General features: G+C 45.7%; 1 protein-coding gene across 3 annotated transcripts in view; it reads left to right on the forward strand.

Annotated features, from left to right (window-relative positions):
- The window catches only part of MYB (MYB proto-oncogene, transcription factor), a 557,504-nt gene that overhangs the window by 198,571 nt on the left and 333,098 nt on the right, over positions 1-25,835 (forward strand). For all 3 annotated transcript variants that reach the window (XM_044076310.1, XM_044076317.1, XM_044076323.1), the window contains exon 5: positions 10,459-10,679. In XM_044076310.1, coding sequence (XP_043932245.1) covers positions 10,459-10,679 — 221 coding nt within the window. The remainder of the gene's footprint in view (positions 1-10,458; positions 10,680-25,835) is intronic.

The raw sequence follows: 25,835 nt of genomic DNA on the forward strand, positions 1-25,835 counted from the left end.
AGCTAGCTGCCATTTCTAACTTTCATGTTGGAGTAGACATGTCTTCGCTGGCTTCGGCTAAACTTTGTAAAACCTTCCTCAAAGGTGCTTTTCTTAGACCTCTGATTAAGGACCCCATCCCTCCCTGGGACCTTACTTTGTTGTTGCAGGCATTGGTTTCTCCCCTTTTGAGCCTGCAGCATCTATGGATCTGCAATTTTTGACCTGGAAAGCTGCCTTTTTGTTTGCCATCACGTTTGCTAGAAGGGTGTTGGAGCTTCAAGCTCTTTCTATCAAAACCCCTTACATGATCTTTTACAAAGGTAAGAGTATTGCTATGCACTAACTGTCCTTCCTTCCCAAGGTAGCTTCGGAAGTCAATATAAATCCGATTATTAATTTACCAGTATTTTTTCCGAACTGCCAGAACAAAGGGGAATACAAATTATATTTACTGGACGTACATAGGCAGTTGAGGTTTTATCTGCACAGGACTAAACCTTTCCGCAAGTCTGATCAGCTTTTTGTGTCCTATGCCAAGCCCTTCTTTGGTAAACCTGTCTCAAAAGTGACTGTTGCTCGCTGGATTTCACAATGCATTGGCCGGGTTTATTCAGATAGAGGTTTGTGTCTTCCAGGAAAAGTGAAGGCTCATTCAACCTGATCTATGGCTACGTCTGTGGCCTTTTGGTCTAGGGTTTCTTTGGATAATATTTGTTCAGCTGCTACTTGGGCCTCATCTCATACCTTTATCTGTCATTATAAACTGGATTTGGTCTCTAGGAGTAGAGCATCCTTTGACTCTGCGGTACTCTAGAATATCCTTCCATGAGGGCCTCCCAAGAGTTGGGTAGCTGGGGACTCTGTCCCACAGGTTGAAGATCAAATGAAGTAAACTACTTCTTCAGATGAAGTTATGTACTCACCATAATGCTCCATCTGAGTAGCTCTACTTCATTTGTCTTCAACTGCCCCCCCCCTCCTTTCCCTAACCTTATCCTTTGGGATTTGACACGTCCTTTGTACTAGACAGTTGCTGCTGGGAACTTTGGTTATGTTAGGGCTAAAGCTCCTTTGTGATGTTGGTGTTGGAGGATAAGGTGGTATTAGGTTGGGTATCTGTTATATGTTAGGCAGCAAACTCGATCTGAAGGGAGAAGGGAGACAGGGGCATTGTGGGTAAGGGGAGGAGCGGCCGTGTTGGATCCGAAGACCCACAGGTTGAAGACAAATGAAGTAGAACTACTCAGATGGAACGTTCTGGTGAGTACATAACAACTTTTTCTAACATATGACTCTGAAGGTACATCTTTTGGGTGTTGTGGATTGCCTGACTGTAGATCACCTGCTAGCATCCAAACCCCAGCCTGTCTGTTTCCAAAGTGTATTCTCCAACATAGATCCTTAAAAAGCAAATAATTATGACCGGAGATCTAAGCATTGTTTAAGAAAAAATGACTTTCACCTTTTGTGATGGTAACAGTTGTGCTCCTCATGTTCATCACCTGGAGGAATTGTTGCCTTGGCAAGGAGGGTTTCAGAACGCCAGGTGCTGATGTGCAGAGAGCTTTTATTTAATTTCCACAAGGTTAGAGTTACCATGCATGTTGGTCTCTTATGTACAAGGTAATGACAAATGTATCTTTATTCTGGCAATTGAACTACTTGACTTCTTCAGTAACTTCATGGTGGTCACATGGGGGCGAAGCCCCCCTGCATAAAATAGTGTTTAGAGTTCTTTGTTTTACATTCCCTTTGAATCTTCGATGATTTGAAACTCGACGTTCTGGTCTCGATGATTAGAATTTCGATGTTTCAAGCTTTCGATGATTCAAAGTGGAACTATATATATATATATATATATATATATATATATATATATTTATAGACAGCATGATTTGGGGAGTAATCATATTGGATTTTTGAACTAAATGCTGATAGTAAATCAGCCTTGATTTAACTAGTTTCCTTGAAGCCCATTTTTTGTAAGTAAGCTATAAGGAAATTGCTTAGAACAGCTGATTCATTTATGTATGTTAGGGATGTTATGTGGTCCTATCTCGCCTACATTCTTACCCGTGGGTTCGGAGCTGAATATCAGCTCCGACTCGGACGATTTTACGAGCTCAAAGTCTCTCATTGGCTGGGCTAAGAGGATATCCCATGGTGCACTGCTCCATATCCCCAGATCTCGTTTGCCGGTTGTGTAGCTATGATGTTGTCTTGCTTGGCTGTGGCTAAGTACCTTCTTTTTTGCTATTTCTCTTTGTGAAATTTGTTAGTTCATACCCAAAAGCTATTTTAATAGCTATTTCTTGATCGCTAAATTGTGTGTGATTTCAGTGCTCGAGTGTGATAGTTGTTTTTTGGTATCCCTGACTGTTCCGGCGGGCTAGACCCGTTTTAGTTGGAGGACCTAGTCCTCTCCTCTGTTGTTGGATAAACCTTTGGTGTCATTGTGTTTTTTCTGTGTAATCCCCAGAAGAACCGTTTTAGTTAGAGGTTCTTAGAGCGTGTTTAGTATTGTTTTTCTGGTGTTTCTAAATCGTCTGTGAACCGTTTCAGTTAGAGGTTCTCAGAGTGTGCTTTGTACATTTTTCTGGTGTTCTATATTGTGTGTTTTTCCCACCCTTTTTATAAGTTGCGTCTAGGTGTCTCGCTAGCGTTAATTATAAAATGTCCAAGGATCAGAAGGAGCATAAGCCTTCTGGCTTTAAAAAATCTTCCAAATGAAGACTCTGGGATGACTAAAGCGTACAGGAAGCAGTTTTTCTTTCGAATAGTGATGTATCCTGTGCTGCCTCTGTCAGCTTATTTGTGATGTATCCTGTGCTGCCTCTGTCAGTTTATTTGGAGATCATACCGAGTTGTTTCACTCACCTTTGAGTTCAGTCCTAGTTATTGTACAAAGTACATTTTAGCCATCTTTGCACCCTGTCTATATAGAGGGCAGAACTTGTTGGTCTGGCATCTCTGTAAAGAGGTTATGAATCTTTACCCACCTTTAAAGAGTCTCCTGGTCTCTGTGATTAAATGTCATGACAAACAGGATACCTGCGTGTTGGGGGTTGGTATAATGGTTAAGGTGTTTGCCTCAGTGTCACAAGGTGCAGGATTTAATTCACAGAGTTTAATTCTCAACTTTGAAAAAAAAATGGCCCTCAAGATCAGCTAGTCTAGTACTTACCTATGAAACCTATATATTGGGGGAGCTGTTGGAGTATCTCAGAGGTAAGGACCTTGACTGTTACAAGGGACAGGGTTTGATTCTGACCTCTGGTTATTGGCTAGGCTTCTAAAAGTATGCAGACTGATAGCCTAGTATTTACCTATGAAACTGTCCTCTTCTTGAAATTACTGTTTCAGTGGCCATGAAATTCAGTTTTAGGAATATGCTCTTCTCTGTGGCCGTCATCACTGCTTGCAGGGTTATCAACATGCAAGTCTTTATCTGTAAGGAATGATAGCTGACTTTTCATAAGGGATGGGTGCCTCTTCTGACTTACCCATGTTTTCTTACAGCATTTTCCATCCTTAAAAAACAGTTCAATCCTTCATCTTCTTGTTTTCTTTTTGTGGCCAGAATTGAAAATGGAGAATATTTCAGGTCCTACCTAAAGGAGGATGCATGAATTCAGAAAGCCAGATCAGGTATTCATCTCCTTGGTTCCAGGGACAGAGATATTTGCAGTGGGTAGCAGACTTTATCCAAGTAAATTGCTGACTACATTGCAATTAGCCATTCTGGAAAATTATCCATTGGAGAATGTTGCCTTCTGCAGCCACCTTACCTTGGGAGTAGCTGCTTCCAAAATTTCTTTTAAAAATGCCTCAGTTCCTGACATTTTTGCAGTAGATATCTTGTATTTATTTCAAATTTTCACCAAGCACTATTGTTTGGACCCTTATTTCAGGAGTCGGTCTGTTTTGGCACCTTTCTTCTTCAGAACTTGTCAATTTGGAACCCAAGTGAGCACTTATTATTAAAAATGTTGTATTTCAAAGTTACTTGAATGAATTAAGGGAAAGAGCTGGATAGTGTGCCAATGAACTTCTTTCCTTAACTCAGGTGCAGAAGATGCTAGTGTGGGTATAGAGTATGGGGTTCATGCTAATGTGGTTCATTAGATTTTTTACTTCGTACTGTGAAACTGAATTAGATCCCATTGGTTTTAAGTCCTATGTGTGTATCTTTACATGGGTTGTGTTCTGTCATTTACTTTTTCTAGTGTCCAGATTCTCAGAGCTGCATGTGTAATGCTTACAGTGACCTGTTTAATGCTCTTCTTGCAGGGGATATAGGAAGGGTAAAACTCCTTGATCTGAAGTAGTTAACTTCATTTATCTGCAACCTGTGGGTATTCGGTTCCATATCACATCCAAGCCGGCAACATTTTATCAAGCATCTGCTCCAAGCTCCTCCCCTTACCCATAATCCCTCACATCTCCTACCTTCCCCAGATCTCGTTTGCCTCTTCATGCATACACATCGTGGTCTCTATAGCTCAAAGTTGGGTATAGTAAGTGGTACTTTTTGGTTTATATTTAGTGTGTGACTGTTTGTGGTCAACCTTCTCCCCCCTTTCGTCATTCGTCATTTTTTGGTTATAAAAAAAAAAAGTAGTTTAGAAAGTGTGTTTTTCTGAGGTAGTGTAGGCCTAACCAACCCTTGTGTGTGTTTTGTTGGTTTAGTTTTTGGCTGAGTGGAGTGTGATGATGGCTGACCAGCCAAAACCAACATTTAAAAAATGCAGTGTGTGGCCAGAAGCTTTCACCGGCTGATGGTCACACTCTGTGTGTTGTTTGCTTGGGCGTTCCCCACCTTAGTCTGCTGTGTAGTGTGTATGCAGGGTTCAACCCCAGGGCCTTGAAAGAGAGGAAGACGAAAGTGGTAGCTAAGGGCCTGCTACCAGTTTCTGCATTAGATACGACAACCTCGACATCGGCTCCAACCCCCCCCCCCCCCTCAGGCTGGGCCTCAACCTCCCTCTAAGCCTGCTGAGACAGGGACTAAAACAAAGGATAAGGACAAGAGAGTGAAAGAGAGTAGGGCGGAAAGGCACTGCAAACTATCTCCGGAGCGGGAGCCATTTCCCAGTCCACCTTCCAAAATTGTTAGGACCACTTCTCCTCGGCTCCATTCCCCGAGGCTCTCCTCGGAGCCAGAGCCTTCGGACCAGAGGTCTTCTTCGAGGTCGTCTCACAGACCAGTCACATCCGAGTCGGTCGCCTCCTCGTGGTCAACTCGGAGTCTGTCGGAGCTTGACATGGACAGGATGATGCGGAGATTCATTCGGACCCAAATCCAAATGGGAGTCTTGCCAGACTCCTCTCCGGCCAGAGAGGGGACCTCTATGCCCTTCTTCCATCCAGTCTCTCGTTACCCGATCTGACCTGTGGTTCTGGGGTTTATGGATCCGAGGATCCTCAGAGCTGGGGGTTCAGCGCCAACGGTTCCTCCAACCTCGACACCGGCGATTTACCTTGAGTTCCTCGGATCAGACTTGTTCGGATCCGAGCATCTCTCGGGGCTGAGAATGGGGAGCTGGATCCGAGGGAACAGAGATGTCTTCGGCTCCGACTTTGTCTGATCTAAGCTGTTCCTTCGGAACCCTGGCTACCTTGGCCTTGGCCCCGATGCTCACAACTGAGCTGGGGAGAACTTCTTCCTTGTTGGTTGCCAAGGAGGTGCACTGTCCTTCGGCCTTCGATGTGGTGGAGAGGGTTGTCTTCCAGGGATTGAGACCCCAGCCCATTGCCTCGGACTCTGCCCAGGCTGCTGTGGATTTGGTTACAACTCACATCAGCTTGTCCCAGGGACAGCCCGTGCTAGAGGACCCCCAGGTGGATCCCGTTGTGGAATCCCCCGTGACTTATGAGCCCTCTTCAGAGAATCCCACTGAGGAGGCTCCCCGTAAGCATTCGTGTAAGAGGAGGCGCATGGAGGTTCCCCCAGGTTACCTCTCAAGGATGTCTCCTTTGGAGACATCATGGAAATCCTCTGCCATAAGGGAGGTTGGTCAGCCCCAAAACCCTCTACGGATGAGTCAGTATTCCTGGAGGCCTTTGGCACGGGCCAATCTACATCGCCTCCTGCAGATTCATTAGTGGATCTTATCACCACGCGGCATGGAAGGAGCCTGACACCATAGAGCCAATTCCCAAATGCCAAGACAGGATCCTTTCTCCTCCCACAGACAGACAGGCCTGGTACAAGGGATCCCCTGTGGATGCTGTGGTGGTGGCAGCTGCCAACCCAAGAGAGAACTGGCTCAGGAAAGCTCTTCAGTCCACGTCCAGACAAGGAGACTAGGGAGGTGGATGGCTTTGGGAAGTGAGTCTTTTCTTCAGTGACTTTTTCCATACGAGCACTGAATTATTTGGCACACTTCATTCGACTCCAGCGAGACCTAGTCACAGAATTCGCTGTGTTGCCCCCAGAGTCTTTGTTGCCAGAGGAAAAGCGACTTTTCTTGGTGAGAATGTCTACTCTGAAATCCGTTTCGAACACGTCTATGTGTCTTTTTTCCCATGCCATGGAAGGAGCGGCTAGGGTGGCTGGGACCGGCGTAGCTATGAGGTGGCACGCTTGGCTCAGACTGTCAAGTTGTGGACCCCTTCAAGGCATCATTCACAAATGTTCCCTTTGATTGTTCCTCCCTGTTTGGGAAGACACTTCGTGACACCCTAGTCCAGAGCGAAAAGGACGGGAAGACTCTGTCTGCCGTCGAAGTCCGCTTCTCTAGCCCTCCAAGATCCTTTTCTAGGAATCGGAGAGGGCAGAAGAAGATATGGTTCCGAAAATCTGTTTTCCCGGGACACTCAGGACAACTCGTCCCCTAGAGGCAGAGGGGGACAAGACAGACGCCGCCCCAGAGGCAGAGGGGACCCGAGGAAGTTTGGGTCTAGTGAGACCTTCTCGGAAAGACCCGCGCAACAACCCTGAAGGGTTGCCCGACTGTCCTACTCTGGAGACAGTCGGGGGAAGATTGTCATTTCACCTAACGGCTTGGTAGTCCATTACGACAGACCGTTGGGTGCTCCAAATAATATCCAAAGGATACTCCATCCCGTTCGTTGCCTCACCCATCCAATCAAAGCACCTCCCGTATGTTCCACCTGCTCAAAGGGTGGCCGCAGCGCACAAAATTTAAAAGCTGCTTTACAATTGGGCCATCGAACCGGTCCCCCCAGATCAGTCTGGATTAGGAGTTTACCCCAGGTTCTTTTAGTGCAAAAAAAAGACAGGGGACCTCAGACCCATATTGGACCTGTCAACCCTGAACCTGTCTGTAGCCAAGCAGAAATTCTGGATGGTAACCTTGCAGTCCATTCTACCTTACCTCAGAGAATGCGACTGGATGTGCTCGCTAGACCTCCAGGACTCTTACTACCACATCAAGATTTGCAGAAGCTCCAGGAGATTCCTTCACTTCCGGCTGGGAGCCAATAATTTCCAGTTCAGAGCCCTACCCTTCGGTCTCACCACAGCCCCCAGGGTGTTTACCAAGGTTATGGCAGTCATAGCAGCTCACCTGAGACTTTAGGGAATTTATGCGTTTCCTTACTTAGACGATTGGCTCCTCGCTGCTGCGACCAAGCGTCTACTTTGCATGGCCAGAGACTCCTTCCTGCATCTTGCAGTCAATCTAGGGATTAACATCAACTTCTCTAAGTCCTGCTTGAACCCGACACAGACCTTGGAATTCATAGGGGCATGGTTGGACACTCTACTATTGCAAGTTATTCTCACTCGGGACAGGGTCAAGATCCTACGGGCCTATGTGTCAGTGATCCTCTGCCCCAGGATGCCAACGGCGAGTGACATTCTCCGAGCCCTAGGCTCCATGGCTGCAGCAATTTCAATTCTTCCCTGGGCGTGCCTTCACATGAGGGTGCTTCAGTGGATCCTAGCAGTTCAGTGGTCTTTGTTAGACCTCCCCATGGACTGCCCAATACGAATCAGCAGAGCCTGGAAGATTTCTCTTTGGCGGCTCCAGTCGCCGGAAGTCTTGGCAGGTTGTCCCTCCTTAACACCCCAGCCCAAGCCACAGTGACCACAGACACCTCCCAGCTCAGGCACTTTTTGGGGAGGACTGTCCAAGGCACTTGGTCCCAGACTGAGACCAGATTGCATATTAATGTTCTGCAGATGAGGTCTATGCTTTTAGTGTTGCAAGCTTTCCACGCTGTTCTTCCCCCGGGGATGATTGCAGTTCAGTCAGACAACATGTCTGTTGTCTGGTACATCAACAAACAAGGAAGAACCAGATCTTACCCTCTCTGCCGCGAGGCCATGAGAGTGTGGGAGTGGGCGATCTCCACCAGTCGTTTTCTGATTGCTGTGGACATCCTGGGACGCTCCAACATTTTAGCGGACAGGCTGAGTCGGGCTATTCTAATGCCATACGAGTGGTCTCTGAAACAGTCAGTAGCGGAGGTGATCTTCCTCGCGTGGGGTCACCCTTGCTGCGATCTCTTCGCATCTCCTTCCAACACGAAAAGTGCAGCAAGTTATTCGCTCTGATCCCCTCACCAGGGGACTCCCCCGGAGATGCTCTCATCCATGCTTGGCCTCCCTTACTGTATGCCTGTCCCCCGCTACCTCTCATTCTGAAGTTTCTTCAGAAAGCTTACCGAGTGGGGTGCAAAGTGATCCTCATTAACCCCGTTCTGGCCTCAAGTGTGGTTCCCCTTCCTCTGGTATCATGCTCTAACTCCTCCATGGATTCTGGATCCCTGCCCGGATCTCATCTCTCCTCCCTCGAGCATCAGTCCACTCAATCTGGGCAGCCTCAAGCTGACGGCTTGGTTGCTCCAGTTCCCTTGATCGCTAGGACTCCCGGTCTATCATCTTTAGTAAAAAGTATTTTGGTGACATCCCACAAAGCTTCCACTAGGAAAGTGTATTGCAGCAAATGGAAACGCTTCTCTATTTGGACTTCACAGAGAAACCTAGATCCATTTACAGCCCCGGGTTGGAGTTTTTGTCCTATATTTTCCAACAAGGGGCTAGTTTCTCTACAGTGAAAGTACAACTGGCAGCCATATCTAATTTTCATGTCGGCGAAAATCTGAATGCTCTGGTCTCTTTGAGATTGTGCATGGCCTTTCTAAAAGGTACTTTTCTTTTGTGTCCCTCGGTTAAGGATTCCGTCCCTCCTTGGGCCCTTACCCTAGTTCTACAGGCATTGGTGGCACCCCCATTCGAACCGGCAGCGTCAGTAGATTTGAAATTCCTGTCCTGGAAGACAACTTTTCTAGTGGTCATTACCTTGGCTTGAGTTTCTGAGATCCAAGCTTTGTCTGCCGTGCCCCCTTACTTGATCTTTCATAAAGACAGGGTTTTGCTTCGTGTGAACCCTTCTTTCTTACCGAAAGTTGCTTCTGAATCTAATATTTAACCAGATGATTAATCTGCCTGTGTTTTTTCCAAATTTCCAGAACAAGGGTGAATATAAGCTGCATTTGCTAAATGTTCATAGACAGCTTTGTTTCTATTTACACAGGACTAAACAATTCCGTATGTCTGACCAATTATTCATGTCTTTTTCCAGACCCTTTTTGGGCAAGGCCATTTCCAAGGTCTCCTTGGCTAGATGGATTACACAATGTATACTGCAAGTCTATAGGGATAAAGGCCTGTCCCCACCTGGTCCTATTAAAGCTCATTCTGCCCAATCTATGGCAACTTCTGCTGCCTTTTGGTCTAGGGTTTCTCTGGATGATATCTGTGCAGCAGTGACCTGGGCAAGGTCACATACATTTGTTTCTCCTTATAAGTTGGATTTGATCTCGAGGGAGAGCATCCTTTGGCTCTGTGGTGCTCAAGAATATCCTTCCATGAGGGCCTCCCAGGAATTTTGGTAGCTGGGGACTGTGTCCCACAGGGTGCAGATAAATGAAGTTAACTACTTAAGATAAAGAAGTTATGTACTCACCATAACGTTCCATCTGAGTAGTTCTACTTCATTTTCTGCAGCCGTCCCTCCCTCCTTCCCCCGAACCTGATCTTGGTTAGTGTTATTGAGTTGCTAATAGTTTGATTAGTGGCATACTCGATCTGAGGGAAGGTAGGAGATGTGAGGGATTATGGGTAAGGGGAGGAGCTTGGAGCAGATGCTTGATAAAATGTTGCCGGCTCGGATCCCATACGGATCCAAATACCCACAGGTTGCAGAAAATGAAGTACAACTACTCAGATGGAGCGTTATGGTGAGTACATAACTTTTTTTTATTCTTGATGTTTAGTGACAATTCTTGTCCTAAATTTGCATAACCATTTCTAACTTGTAGAGCTCTTTGTTTTTCTTTGGCACACATGGCCAGGAAAATGTGTGTACAAGCATTTGGTTGCACTGCATTTTCTTCTGCTAGAAAACATAAAAATCTGTCCAGATCATTATTCATTGATTGCTGTCATTTTTATTTGTCCATGAGAGCTTTGGTAACCTGCTTTTCTCTCCTCCTTTTGTTTAGGTTATAGAGCTTGTGCAAAAATATGGGCCAAAACGCTGGTCTGTTATTGCAAAACATTTGAAGGGACGGATTGGAAAGCAGTGCAGGGAACGATGGCATAACCACTTAAATCCTGAAGTAAAGAAAACGTCTTGGACAGAGGAAGAGGATCGGATCATATACCAGGCACACAAAAAACTTGGAAATAAATGGGCTGAAATAGCTAAACTGCTGCCAGGAAGGTAATTTGCTGTCCACTCAGGGCCTGATAATGTTTTGATGTGATGACTGGTTCCTGCTTTTATGGTAATGATGATGTCCAAAGTTCCTTATCTGCTGAGAATGTTGGGAGAGTGCAGCTGAGTAGAGCAGCAGAACATTTTTTTTGTGTGTCCATTGAAATTTCTTGTTTTTAAATGTTAATGTCAGTGCCACTTGGCTGTCACTTCATCCCTTCAGCAAGCATTACTGTTTGTGTCATGATTCCAGGAATTAATTTGCCCTTGGTACTTGAGTGTTTTTAGTCATTGTCTGGCTCCAGATTCCTGGAAAGTTTAAATCTCATCACTTGTTCCATTGTATTGTTTCTTCTTGCTAAACTCTTAATTTTAGTTTTTGTAAAGCATTTTACATTTGCAAATCCTGGTAGCTAACTACTGTTTACTCTTGCTATGTCCTCTGATAATTTGCTGAAATGTTTCCTGGACCAGCCCACCTACCCACTTATTAAATTGCAGTTAATTAGTTCTGAGGGAGGACAGAAGTGCAGTAGTGGTAGATAGTTGTCAGTTCTAGTAAAGACTCGGAAGGGAGTTGACTCCTCAGATTATTTATTTTTTTATTTTTACAGGTAGATGAGCTGGACCACTGAGACCTTTTCCAGACGCACACAGAATAGTTACTGTACAAAATAAAGAAATGACAATATAACAGTTGAGTAAAAGCAATGTACATGCAGCTGAAATGGTAGTAACATTAGGCAAAACTGTTTTAGAGAAACAAACTTTGATTTATTAACATAATATTGTCAGATTCATAAATTATAGGTGTTCTTTGTAGTCACTGTTGTGGTACTCAGTCTTTGGGAATTCCTGATTGTAGTAGTGGTGATCAGCCTAAATGCCAGCCAGCCGGCATTCACCCTCCCTAACTGATGTCAGGATATCTATGGTACAAAGGAGTTGTGAGATGACATCCTGTTCAGTTCTTTCTTGCCACGTTGACCAGTGCAGAATGCTGTCAGTTGTGGTATCTATTTGCCAGTTAGACCTGAAGAGCAGAGATCATAGAGAAAAAAGCTAAGTACTCTGTTACAGAACCTTATTTATATTGATTATTCTGTATTTCTTGCTCAAGCTGATGTCACTGAATATTAACAGTTGCATCTGTTGAGGAAAGCAAATGCCACACAAGGACTTTCATTCTTCACTGACTTTAAGCCCAATATATCACTTTATCTGATGTTGATTTGACTAGTTGTCTGCTTTCAGATTTATTCAAAAGAACTATCAGACTTCCAGCCGACTCCCCTTAACAATACCTGTCCAAAAATACTGCTGGGCCTAGGCATGCCATGTCATCCATTGGTCCCCAGGCTGACATCTGTAAGAAATGCATGGAGAAGCATCTGAAGGAGAAGTTTAGGGTGCCTAACCATAATATAGCATAATGTGCCAGCTATTGATTATTTTGCCACATGACAGTGTTTGCATCTGATGGCATCAGCAAGTGCTGGACTTGAAACCTCTGGGATGACCCCACTAGAGGTTGCCAGCACCCATTGGATATTTTGCTTTGCTCGTAAATAAATGGATGATCATCCAGCCTTACAGAGGGTGAAGCAGGCTGCTTTTTCATGAACTGGCAAATTTTGTTTGAGTAATTTTCAGTATTTTAAAAAGTTTTTACAGTTCGCTGCAAACACTGGGTGGTTATATTTAATTGCAGAAGTAACTCCTTTATCATTTGAAATGAGAACGTGAGATAGGTGATTATTTAGAATACTGGACCTTGAGTAATTTCGAGAACAGAATACCTGATGACTCTGTTATGCAAGATTTAATGTTCTCTGCAATCACTACAATACCTGCAGTAAAAGCAGCCTTCCTTATAAACAGAATTGCCCCAAAAATCTTGCCAGAATATTATAGCAGCAGTGGCTGTCAAACTGTGGGACAAATATAACATTCCGAGAGCTACAAAAATGCACAGGCGTGGTCTAACATTTTAAGTTAACAATGTGAGATAAATTAGTAACACAGTGCTTAAGGTCAGCAGTTAATTTAGTGCGGTTATGCTACTTTTTGGTAAATTAAACTGGAGAATCATTTTAAAAGCTGATTTGACTGTGATTTGTCAGACCAAAACAGATTGATGTTCTTCGTTCCACATTGCTGCAGTCCTAACTATTGGGTAGTCCGCTGTCCAGTCGGCCCGAATACCAAAGTATAAGGCTGACATCGGTCAGGGCGCATTAGACTGACGTCAGAACGTCAGGGTACTAATGCGCATGACCGACGCCATATCCTCAGTCTTTTTTGCCGCATGGTCCGATGCAGAAGCAGTTTTGCGAGTGCAGGTTGGCGTTCTGAAATTTTCTGAAGTCGGAGTTTCAGACCGATTCAAAGTTGGCTAAGTACCCCGTTGGGGAACATTTTGGTTTTTTCTTGCCTCAGTATTTAACCGGATGTCAGAAAAAGTGAATAACTGTATTTCTTGTGGGAAACAGATACCTCATAGGGATTACCATACCTTGTGTATACCTTGTTTAGGGCCTGAGCACGACGTTGTTGGATGCCGCTCTTGTGCTAGATTTAACAAACGCACTATTAAGAGAAGGATGTTATGTGATCCTATCTCGCCTACATTCTGAATGATGGGTTCGGAGCCGATCCCTCGGCTCCGACTCGGCACGCTTATGCCAAAGAGCGAAGTCTCTTACTGGCTGAGCTTACCATATCCCAGGATGCACCACTACCAGTCCCCCAGATCTCGTTTGCCGCTAACAAGTGAAGACGTGGTCTCGAGCTGGCTGAGTTAAGTAGTGATTATTTCACTAGTTTTTCTGTCAGGATTTTCTTCATTCTCTCCAAAAAGCTGTTTTAACAGCTATTCTTGTGTTTTGAGTGTGTTTGACAAAATTCACTTGGTGAATTCTTGTGTTGTGAGTGTGGACTAGAGTACCTCTTGTCTGGAAAGGCCTTTCGGGGTCTTTTTATTTGTAGGTGACTTCGGTTCTGTTTCACTTATATTTCTCTTCCTTAAAGAGGAACTACTGAGAGAAATTATTACATTTACAGAGTTTGTGCTGTGTTTAACTAACTCAGAGTATTGCGAGTGTAAACTGTAAGCCTATTATAGGTCTGTCACCAGTGTTCTTTACAGTTACTTTCTGAAAATTTCTATAATGTCTCAGAATCCTAGGCCTTCGGCTTCAAGAAATGTGTAAAATGTAGCTTCAAAATGTCCATCACGGACGATCACTCGCTATGTGTGTATTGCTTAGGGCAAAAGCATTTACAGGAATCATGTAGTGTATGTCACGCTTTTTCCTCAAGGGTCCTCCAGGAGAGGAAAAATAAATTAATTCTTAAGGGATTAATTAAACCTTCTTCAAGAAGCTTTGGCATCCTCTCCTTCTCCAGCCAAAGAAAGGCGGCTCCGACCAGTCCGTCGGATCCGATCGCTAAGAAACAAAGGCAGGCCTCTCCTTGGCTCCAAGGACTTCGAGCCGAGGTGAACGGTCTGCCTCGATGCCACCAGTATCGACTCCTCTGGCTTCGGAGCCGATAGCTGGGGCATCGAGAGGCGGGTCATCTTCGTCGGCTCCACTGCTCTTGGGGCCGACAAAGGTGCCGCTCAGACACTTCCTCCTCGGCCGAAGTCCACCTCGGCACCGATGGAATCTGGTGTGTATTCCCTCGGCGCCGGTACTCATCGGGTCGCCTCGGCGCCGGTCCCCTAGCCCTTTGGGGCCGTTGGAGGCCGTCTCGGACCCGTTCTGTTTCCTCTCGGTCTTCGAGGATGTCAGATTCTGATATAGACAGGGTGCTCCAAAGACTGTTCCAGTCCCCAGTCTTCCAAAAATTTGTTTCGGTTCCGACCCAGTTGGCTTCGGAGCCGATGACCTTGGCCCACCCCATTGCCATTCCTCCTCCGACTGCTTCGGCTCCATCGGAGCAGGTACTGTTGGAGCCGATGGAGATCTCAGGGTCGGCTCCGACCCTTACTCCAACCCGGGCCTTCGGGTCCGAGTTTGGTACGCGGACGTCTTCGGCTGGACCCGGGGGTGATGTTTCGGACCTATGCTTTCGGTTCGAGCCTCCCCTCGGTGCTTCGGCTGCGGGTCTTCCGTCGACTATCACGGCTCAGGGGACCGGACACTCCCAGGATTCTGGGGGTCCGGCTTTCAGAGCCAGGAGGAGTGCCTTGGCCAAGTCCTCTTCGGCCATCTCCCCGGCTTTACTGGCACCTTCCCTAGGAGTGGAGACTGGGTCTTTGGCAGTTCCCTGTCCGTAGTCAGTGGAGCCCGGGGCCTGAGGTTACCCCAGTGGGGGTTCCCTCCTCCTGAGGGTTCTTCTGAGCTGTCTTCGGAGGAACCCCAAGGAAGAGATCGTGCAAGAGGAAGCACGTGGACTCCCCGAGTCTATTACTTCAGACACTGATCTGGATGATGCAGAGGGGTCCCAGTCGTCCTCGGATGATGTCTCCTTTGCAGACATCTTAGAGATCCTCAAACAACGAGGCGGCTGGATATCCAAACCCCCTCTACTGACGAGTCAGTGCTCCTCAAGGCCTTTGGGGCTCAGCCCTCCGCCTCCTGGGTGTCTCCGCCCTTGACGAGCTTCTGGATTTAGTTTGTCGAAGGCGTGGGAACATCCAGACACCGTGGAACCAGTCCCTTCTCGTCCAAATAAATTTTGTCTGCTCCCCCCGAGAAGGAGTTCCTCACTAAAGGCGTGGCTGTAGATGCCATGGTGGTGGCATCTGCTACACAACAGGACGTGGCAGAGGCTTCAACGTCCATCCATCCTCCTAATAAGGAGTCTAGGAGTATGGACAGGTGCGGGCGCACCCTGACTTCAGTGGCCTTTACTTTAAGGTCTCTGAATTATTTGGCACATTTTACCAGGCTTCAGAGGGATCTGGTCAAGGAGTTGTCAGATTCCCTCTCGGGTAACCTACCTGAGCAGCTAGCCCAGTCGGTTAGCTCTCAGTTGGCTATCCTTACGTCAATTTCTAACTCGTCCATGAGGCTCATTTCCTATGCGGCCGAAGGGGCGGGTAGAGCGGCAGGCACAGGCGTGGCTCTACGGAGACAAGCCTGGCTCCGTTTGTGTCAGTTTGCGGAGGCCTTCAAGTCTTCCTTCGCTCCCTTTGATGGGTCCTCCTTGTTTGGACCCAAGGTTAAAGACACCCTTACCCGCTGTGAGCAAGAGGGAAAAACTTTATCTGCCGTAGGTGCCCGTTATTCCACTCCCTTTCGGCCTTACCCCAAGGCTAAAGGAGGGGAAAATGTGGTTCCGCAAATCCGTAAGTTTTTCTCCCAACAGCAGGAAGAATCCCTTCCAGAGGCAGAGGACGGGAAATTTTTCAGGGAGACGCCGTCCCAGAGGCGGCAGAGGGCCCGCAATTCTGGAGACCGCGAGTCCTTTCGTGGCTCTTCAGCCTCCCACACGTCATGAGGGATTGCCCGGCTGTGCTGCTCGAGCCAGTCGGGTGTCGTTGCCAAGCACCTAAAAGCCTGGGAGTCAATCACTCAGGACAGATGGGTGCTTGGATCATTGCCGGAGGTTACACCATCCCATTCACATACTGCCCGCCCCACCGTCCAAAAGAATCCCGGACCCACCACCCAGTCAAAGGGAAATGGCAGCCGCAGAAGCTTTAAAGCTGCTAGAAAAGGAGTCATCCAACCGGTCCCCACAGACCAGATCGGATCAGGAAATTACTCCAGGTTCTTTTAGTGCCAAAAGACAGGGGACCTGAGACCAATATTGGATCTCAGCAGACTGAACCAATCCATCACGAAATCCAAATTCGAATGGTCACGTTACAATCCATTCTCCCATTGTTGGAGAAGGATGTTTGGATGTGCTCCATAGACCTCAAGGACGCCTATTATCACATACCGATACATCAGGTGTCCAGGAGGTATCTGCGCTTCAGCCTGGGAGTCAGTCATTACCAATTTTGCTCTGCCCTTTGGTCTCACCACAGCCCCAGGGTGTTCACCAAGTGTTTGGCAGTAGTGACGGCTCACCTGAGAAGTCTTGGATTCCAAGTGTTTCCCTATCTGGACGACTGGCTCCTGACTGCCACCACCAGGCATCTACTAATGGACAACCTCAAAGCCACCATCTCCTGGGTGTTACCCTGGGGATTACATTCAATTGGTCAAAGTCTGTCTTGCTGCCCTCTCAGCATAAAGGTCATAGGAGCAGAGATAGACTCAAGATTGATCGCGTCTTTCTTCCTGCCGAAAGGATCCAAACTTTACAGGGCCAAGTTCAAGCTCTGATCTCGAGATCCAAAGCCCCAGCCAGGATGGTTCTACAAGTTCTAGGCTCAATGTCTGCCACGGTTCTTTTAGTCCCTCTGGCAAGATTGCACATGAGGATTCTTCAGTGGCTATTGTCAACGCAATGGTCCTTTCAGGATCTTCCCTCAATCATCACATCATGATTACGGATATATGCAAAAGGGACCTTCGCTGGTGGCTTCAGACATCCAATTTGGATCAAGGAAACCCTTTGTTCTTCCCTCTCCAGTGGTTACCCTGACGACAGATGCCTCCCAGATAGGGTGGGGGCATTGTCTGGGCAGGCTAGTTCAGGGCTCCTGGCTTCCAGGCAAGCTCTTCTCCACATCAATGTGTTGGAGATGAGGGCTGTACTTCTATCCCTACAAGCCTTACACAAGTTTCTTCCTCAGGGCATCATCGCCATCCACACAGACAACATGTCGGTGGTTTGGTATCTGAACAAACAAGGAGGGACCAGATCATACCCCTTTGCAGAGAGGCCATGAGAGTGTGGGAATGGGCTGTAGCTACCAACCGCTTCTTGGTAGCGACCCACATCCCGGGAAAGTCAAATATATTGGCAGACAAATTGAGCAGGACAATTCTCTCTCCTCACGAGTGGTCTCTAAACCACACCGTAGCAGCTCAGGTTTTCAGGAGATGGGGACGTGCTGCGACCTATTTGCAACTCCATTAAACACCAAGTGCCAAAGGTTCTTCTCCTTGATCCCACATCAGGGAGTACCAGCCATGGATGCTCTAGCACAACCTTGGCCAACAGGGCTACTTTATGCCTTTCCTCCCATTCCGCTTCTTCCCAGAGTTATTCAAAAAGCCTCTCAACTGGGGTCTTCAATGATTCTGATTGCCCCGTACTGGCCTCGTCAGGTGTGGTTTCCCTACCTGAAGAAGCATGCAGTGGACGATCCGTGGACTTTAGACCTGATTCCGGACTTGCTAATCCATCAGTCGGGACTTCGACATCAGTCCCTTCAATCTTTGAAATTGACAGCTTGGCTCCTCCACTTCCGACTTTAGTTAGAAGGCACACTCTAGACCCGGAAGTTGTTCACATTTTATCTTCGGCCCACAAACCCACCACTAACAAATTGTACCTTAGTAAGTGGAAGAAGTTTGCTATCTGGGCTCAACTCAAGGGCTTAGACCCTATCACTGCTCCTGTCCCAGAGGTTTTGAAATTTTTAACATCCTTGTTTAATCAGGGATCTTCCGTCTCAACTATTAAAGTCCAACTAGCGGCTATTTCTAAATTCCACGAATCCATGGATCCTCCTTTGATGAGCAGCAGACTATGCAAAACTTTCATTAAAGGTGCGAACCTATTAAGACCACCAATTTTTCATCCTGCACCTCCGTGGGATCTTGATTTGGTGCTTCGCGCATTAACATCTCCCCCTTTCGAACCGGCTGCTACATGCGAGTTAAAATATCTGTCTTGGAAAACTGCCTTCTTAGTTGCAATTACTTCGGCAAGAAGAGTTTCAGAGCTTCAAGCCCTGTCTATTAAGCCACCGTACTTGATTTTCCACAAGGATAGAGTATCACTTAGGCCTAATCCATCCTTTGTCCCAAAGGTCTGTTCTAGTTTCTGCCTACAACAATCTCTAGAGCTACCGGTTTTCTTCCCAAAATTCTCCAATGAAGCAGAATACACTCTTCATAAATTGGATGTTCACAGGCAGTTACGCTTCTATTTAGACAGGACTCAGCAACTTCGTAAGTCAGACCAGTTGTTTGTGTCCTTCTCCGATAATAAACTGGGCCAAACCATCACAAAAGCTACTATCTCAAAATGGATCAGAGATTGCATAACTCAGACTTATTCTTCTTCGAATAAGCAACTTACAACATCTATCAAGGCTCATTCTACCAGAGCTATGGCTACTTCTATAGCTTTTCATTCCAAGCTCGCTATATCGAAAATCTGTGCTGCGGCTACTTGGTCCAATCCGCACACTTTCATTTCCCACTACAAATTGGATGTGGCATCTAGAGGACGAGCTTCATTTGGTTCCACGGTACTCAGGAGTGTTTTCCAGTGAGCCACCCAGGATTCAGGTGCTAGGACGCTGTCCCATCATTCAGAATGTAGGCGAGATAGGATCACATAACATCTTTTAGTTATGTACTCACCATAACTTCAGATGTTTGGGATCCATCTACTACATTCCTAATACCCACCCTCCTTCCCCTGCCTTGGAGATCAGAAGAGATTGAACGGTTTTGAGTTCTACTGTTTTATCTTGTTTCATCTGACGATGTTATATAAGCAGGGTATGCATGTGTGCATGTATGCGGACAAACTAGATCTGGGGGACTGGTAGTGGTGCATCCTGGGATATGGTAAGCTCAGCCAGTAAGAGACTTCGCTCTTTGGCATAGCGTGCAGTCGGAGCCGAGGGATCGGCTCCGAACCCATCATTCAGAATGTAGGCGAGATGGATCCCAAACATCTGAAGTTATGGTGAGTACATAACTAAAAGTTAGACTGTGCCAGGTTAGTGTTTGGGAAGCGTTGCAATTATAAAATGCCGTCGGATGTTCCGACGCCCGCTTCGTCCAAAAAGCGCAAGGACAAAACAGCAAAGCCTAGGGTTGATGAACCGGCAGTCCCAGACGTCGGTTCTTTAGAAGGCTCAGTGGAGCCAGAGGTTTTGCCAGGAGTTTCTTTGGAGTCTCAGGCAGAGACTTTACTGTTACAGGATGTGCCTTCTCAGGAGGTAGGCCAGGCTGAAGGGGCTTCTCAGGTAACTGTTCTTCCCTCTCTTCCCAAGGTAGTTAGAGCCTCTCCTTCTGTTTCCAAAACTTCCTTGAGAGGTAGGCCAAGTTCAGCTTCAGTGGGGGCTTCTCCTAGCACTTCAGGTTCTGTGCCTAAGAAACATATGCTTAAAATGGCAGAAGATTTGATTACTATGATTAGAGGTTCTATGCCCCCTCCTGATAAGAGGCCTAGGGTGGAACCTGAGTTTGAGAGTTTTGAACAGTGTTCAGAGGCTTCTGAGTCTTCTGCGGAAGATTTGCAAGAGTATCCTCCTTATTCTGATTCTGATGTGGATGATTCCACTCCTACAGCTTCTCCTCCTGAGGATTTCTCATTTTCAGAGACTCTGCATTCCATGAGGGAACACTTTAAATGGGAAGGCCAGGATTACTCTGATTCCAGGAAAAGGCTTAGGGAATTCTTGTTTTACCCCAGCATAGGCCCTTAGCTATACCTCCTGTGTTGAATGTGGTGGAAGATGTTTTGCAGAGGCTTCCCTGAATCCTCATTCTTTGCCTCCTGCCCCTGTTAAACCTGATAGGTACTATAGCGTGCCTGATGCTCATAAGTATCTTTCTAAGCGTCCTAGGGCAGACCCGAGACTGTTTCTCAGGGACCTAAAGGTGTTAAGGCCTCTGTTGTTAAAAACCCTGTTCCCACTGATAAAGAGGCAAGGGCTTTGGATAGATGGGGAAAGAAAGTGTATACTTCTTCCACTTTAGCCATGAGGGCGTTGAATTGTCAGTTTCACATGCTAAACTATCAAAATTATCTCCTTTCACAATTGAAATCTAAGGTGGATGCTTTGGCGGAAGGTATTGAGTGTAAAGAGTTGCTGGATTTAGTTCATGTGTCTGAACAAGTGGGTAAGCATTCTTTGCAATGTGGTTTTGATGCTGTACAAGCCTCCTCGAGGGTGGCTGCTACTAGTTCTGTTCTTCGCAGGCATGCCTGGTTGAGGGATCAGAATTTAGCTGAGCATGTTAAGACAAGGATTTTGGATGCTCCTTTACAGTCTGATGTGTTGTTTGGTTCGCCTGTGGAAGCAGTTTTAAAGAAAATGGAGGACAAAGCTAAGTCTATGCAAACTGTTAAAGATTTTTTGCAGGTGCAGCCACCGAAGTTTAGTAGAAATTGGCCTACTAAGGGATGGACATATCCTGCTTATGATTCCCAGTCTAGAGGTAGGTCTAGACGTGGTAGGGGCAGAGCTCAAGGTTCTTTTAGGCCTAGAACAGGGAGTTCACCTGCTCAGACTTCTGGTGAGGGCAGGGGTCAGTCCTTTCGTAAACAGACCCAATGACCTGCCTTTTCAGCTGCCAGTGGATTCTCGCCTGGCAGCTCCTTTGGGAGGAAGACTGTCTCTTTTCAAAGAAAATTGGGATTTAATTACTCTAGACAGATGGGTGTTGGATATCATTCACCACGGTTACAGGTTTTATTTCCATACATTGCCCCCTTTCAAAGGCATGCCAGACGTTCCTCCTCCACAAAGGAAAGAGTCTCACAAGCAAATTTCTCAGTTACTCCAAATAGGGGCCATTCAGCCAGTCCCTGTATCAGAAAGGGGCCTAGGATTTTATTCTCGCCTGTTCCTAGTACCGAAGAAGGGGAACACGTGGAGACCAATTTTGGATTTATCTATCCTCAACACTTATCTGGACATTCCCAAGTTCAAGATGTTGACGTTACAACAGCTTTTACCTCTGCTGGGCAAAGATCACTGGATGGTAACTTTAGATCTCAAGGAAGCTTACCTTCATGTGCCTATAAGACTAAGTTGCAGGAAGTATCTGCGTTTTCGAGCTGGAAATTCTCATTATCAGTTCTCTGCATTGCCCTTTGGCTTATCTACTGCGCCCAGAGTATTCACAAAGGTTCTGGCTCCAGTGATAGCTTACTTCAGGCTACAAGGAATTCAAATCTATCCTTACTTGGACGACTGCCTGATTCTGGCTCAAGAAAAGGAAGACCTTCTACAGCATCTGGATCATGTTATAGCAGTGCTAAGATGCCTAGGGTATTCTGTGAACGAAATAAAGTCCAGTCTAGTACCCTCTCAAGACATGTGCTTTCTGGGTGTGAGACTGAATACAGCAGCCCAGATGGCCTTTTTAACCCCGGACAAACAAAAGAGTCTATCACTTTACTTCCATCAACTATCTCATCAGTCCGTGCTGACTGCAAGGACAGTCCTTCAAGCATTAGGGTTCATGGCATCTTGTATTCTGGTGCTTCTCAATGCCAAACTGCATATGAGGAAGCTACAATGGTATCTCAAAAATGTATGGACACAGCACTGCCAGGATTTGGACACTGTCATTCAAATAATACCTTGCCTTCAAAAAGAATTTTTGTGGTGGGCTCAGGAATGTCACCTAAACAAGGGACTCTCTGTGACCCGGCCAGAGGCGAGTCAGATTTTAACGACAGATGCCTCGGACATTGCTTGGGGAGCTCATCTAAATGGAAAGTGGATACAAGACAAGTGGCCTGCCAGACTACAGCATCTACATATCAACATGAAGGAGATGTTGGCAGTCCAGTTTGCATTAATGGCTTTCAAGGAGTTACTTCTTCCAGGGCAGGTGTTGATTCTAACAGACAACACAACTGTCATGTGGTACATCAACAAACAAGGGGGAACACATTCTTATCCTCTATGCAGGCAAGCAATGTTTTTATGGGAGACTGCGCTCAGTTTGCAACTAACTCTTCAGGCAAGGTTTCTGCCGGGAGCACAGAACTCCTTAGCAGATGTGTTAAGCAGACAAATCATGGATCCCCACGAGTGGAAACTGGATCTTCATGTATTTCAGAAATTGACAGTGTCATGGGGAACTCCAGACATAGATCTGTTCGCTTCTCCACTAAACCACCAGCTGCCAAAGTTTTGCACAAAGGGGTTTCATCACACAGCTTGGAAAGTGGATGCTCTGTCTTTCAGTTGGAAAAATCTTCATGTGTATGCCTTTCCACCTCTGCCTCTTCTTCCAAAGGTGCTCGTAAAGGTCAGACAAGACAAGCCAAGGATGATTTTAATAGCTCCAGATTGGCCTCGGCAACACTGGTACCCACTACTAAGGAGTCTGGTAAGGAAGCCTCCATGGCCTTTACCTTTGATTCCACATCTGTTATCTCAGAAGGACGGTCATCTGCTCAATGTCAAGCTTCACTCTCTTCATCTAACAGCCTGGCATATTCTGTGTTGAAACACAGCAGGTCTCAACTTCCTCAACAAGTTTTAAATGTGATTATGGAAGCTAGAAGACCTAGTACAAGGAAAGTGTACACTGAAAAATGGAAGAGATTTTTATTTTGGAGTACAGCAAAGAATTTGGAGATTTCTGAGCCTAATTTGAGTGTGGCTCTTCAATATCTTACTGAGTTATTGGACAAAGGTTTGTCCTTCTCTTCCATTAAGATTCATGCTGCAGCAATTTCAGCTCACTATGATTGTGACCCACCATTGTTTTCGCATCCTTTGTTCAAGCAGTTTCTTAGAGGGGCAAAGAATATAAGACCCCACGAGAGCTCCTACTCCTACTTGGGATCTCAATTTTGTGTTGGAAAAACTTACTCTACAACCTTTTGAGCCTGCAGCTACTGCTGAATTGAAATACTTGTCATGGAAGACTGCTTTTCTGTTGGCTATTACTTCTGCAAGAAGGGTGTCTGAGTTGCAGGCCCTTATGGCAGTAGAGCCCTTTTGATTTTCCATAAGGATAGGGTATCATTACGTACTAATCCTTCTTTTATGCCTAAGGTGGTTTCTAGTGTGGCTTTAAACCAAACTATTCATTTGCCTACTTTTTATGCAGACCCCCAAAATAAAGGGGAAAAGATTTTGCACACTTTAGATGTGCACAGGCAATTGCGTTATTATTTGAGCAGGACTAAGGATTTTAGGCAGTCTCAGCAGTTGTTTGTTTCTTTTGCTTTGAGTTCGCAGGGCAAGCCTGTGTCAAAACAAACTATTTCTAGGTGGATTGGGTTTTGCATTGCATTTTGTTATTCCCATCATGGCAAGGAGATTCCAGCTGGGATTAGGCCTCATTCCACTAGGGCTACTGCCACTTCAACAGCATTTCTAAAGGGGGTGGCAACTAAGGATATTTTGGAGGCAGCTACTTGGAGTTCAGTGCATACTTTCTCTAAGCATTATCACCTTCCTCTCTACTCTAAGTCTAGGGCTGGTTTTGCCACTGCTATTTTGCAAGGCATGTTGTCGGCTCCTGCTTCTTTATGATTTGCCAGCCTCCCTTACCTCTGCTTTGGGATTCTACCCAATAGTTAGGACTGCAGCAATGTGGAACGAAGAACATAGTACAGTTTTGTACCTACCATAAATGTAGATGTTCGAGGATCCACATTGCTGCAGTCCAATTTACCCTCCCTCCTTCCCCTCTGTGTTTAGGGGTGGTTGTGTAGGTGAGGTTATATGCTGATATTTTTGTATATATTGTACATATTTTTGGTGCAGGTATATTGGGACTTGTCTTTTTAGGGTCTTCTGACATCTGGGGCAAGAAAAGACTGAGGATATGGCGTCGGTCATGCGCATTAGTACCCTGACGTTCTGACGTCAGTCTAATGCGCCCTGACCGACGTCAGCCTTATACTTTGGTATTCGGGCCGACTGGACAGCGGACTACCCAATAGTTAGGACTGCAGCAATGTGGATCCTCGAACATCTACATTTATGGTAGGTACAAAACTGTACTTTTCCAGAATGTTGAGGAAAACATATCTAGTACTTGGAGATGTTTGTCAGATCTGAGAATGCAGGTTGGAATATACCTCTTTGTAATCTAAATCTGGAATGGATAAAACAGTCATGTTCTTTATGAGGTGTTTCAGTCGTGAACTGGCAAATTTTGTTGAGAGGAGTCTGCATCCTGTTTAAATTTTTGTATTGGTATGGCTGGAAATGTGATCAGATAAAGGATTTAATGAGACATAGTTAGTGTGTCATGTTAAAGTATCGATTAAACTGTTAGCTACTTATATCTCAGTGAGTCAGAGTGATTCGTAGAGGAATGGACGTCAGCAAACTTTTCATTTCTTTTGTAAGCTAGATGCATCTGATCGGTAGCCTAGATCTGAGACTGATAAGAATAGCAGAAGCAGAGAAGAGACTTGGAAGTAAATCCTGTCAGGCAGTTGAAATTTTTTTTTGTAAAATATCTGGAGAGTTGAACTAAATGAAGTTTGGATTTGATACAGCACTCATATGTGTGCTTGGAGTCTGTTATAATCCTTAATAATTTTGTGAAACTGATTAGCTCCAGGGAACTGGTAGGTTCATAGATTAGTATTAGGCTAACTACCCTTGTGAGCCATTTTAAGCCTAGCCAGTTACCCCATGTGAGAATCAAACTCTGCACCTTGTGTCTATAAGGTAAACACCTTAACCATATTATACCAATCTTCCACCTGTTGCTGGTAGGTTCATCCTTGTACAAGATTTGCATTTCATAAGAGCTCATTCATATGATTCTGTTTGGAGCAGAATATATAACTTAGGCCTCAGTAACTTCAGGGTGGTCGCCAGCTTTGCATTTGCGATTTGATGCAGTAAAGACTTGTGATAGTAAGTACATAATAGTATGGGGTTATCTGTCTTACTGGATGAACGTGGTTGAAACACACTGGAAAACCACATCAGTAACAAAATGGAGAGATGCAGGCAATTGAACTTTGGGGTACTCCCAAATGAACCTCAAGGGACAATGAGAGGCATCATCCCATTTCACTGATCATGCTTTTCCAGCTAGATAGCTAGCTTATGGATTGGAGAGAGAGTCAACAGTTACTGAGATGCAGCAGTAAAAGGCTGTGATTGACTATATTAAATGTATTGGAAATATCTAGAAAGGTGGCACTAGCAAAGATGTGTAGACTAATCTAGCATTTTAACAGTTCAGTGTGAGATCTAAAAGAGCAGTTTGTGCTATGCCCAGGTCTAAAACCACATGAAGAGGAAGCTGTCCACATTTACCAGCCCAGGAAAGGTCTGTGCCTACTTTTTTCCAAGTATAGTATGTATGCATGTATGTATGTATGTATTTGCATTTGGTTACAGGGAAGTTC

Source organism: Protopterus annectens, chromosome 1.part1 (assembly GCF_019279795.1).
Source record: "Protopterus annectens isolate FY-2018-M chromosome 1.part1, PAN1.0, whole genome shotgun sequence".
Taxonomy (NCBI): Eukaryota; Metazoa; Chordata; order Ceratodontiformes; family Protopteridae; genus Protopterus; species Protopterus annectens.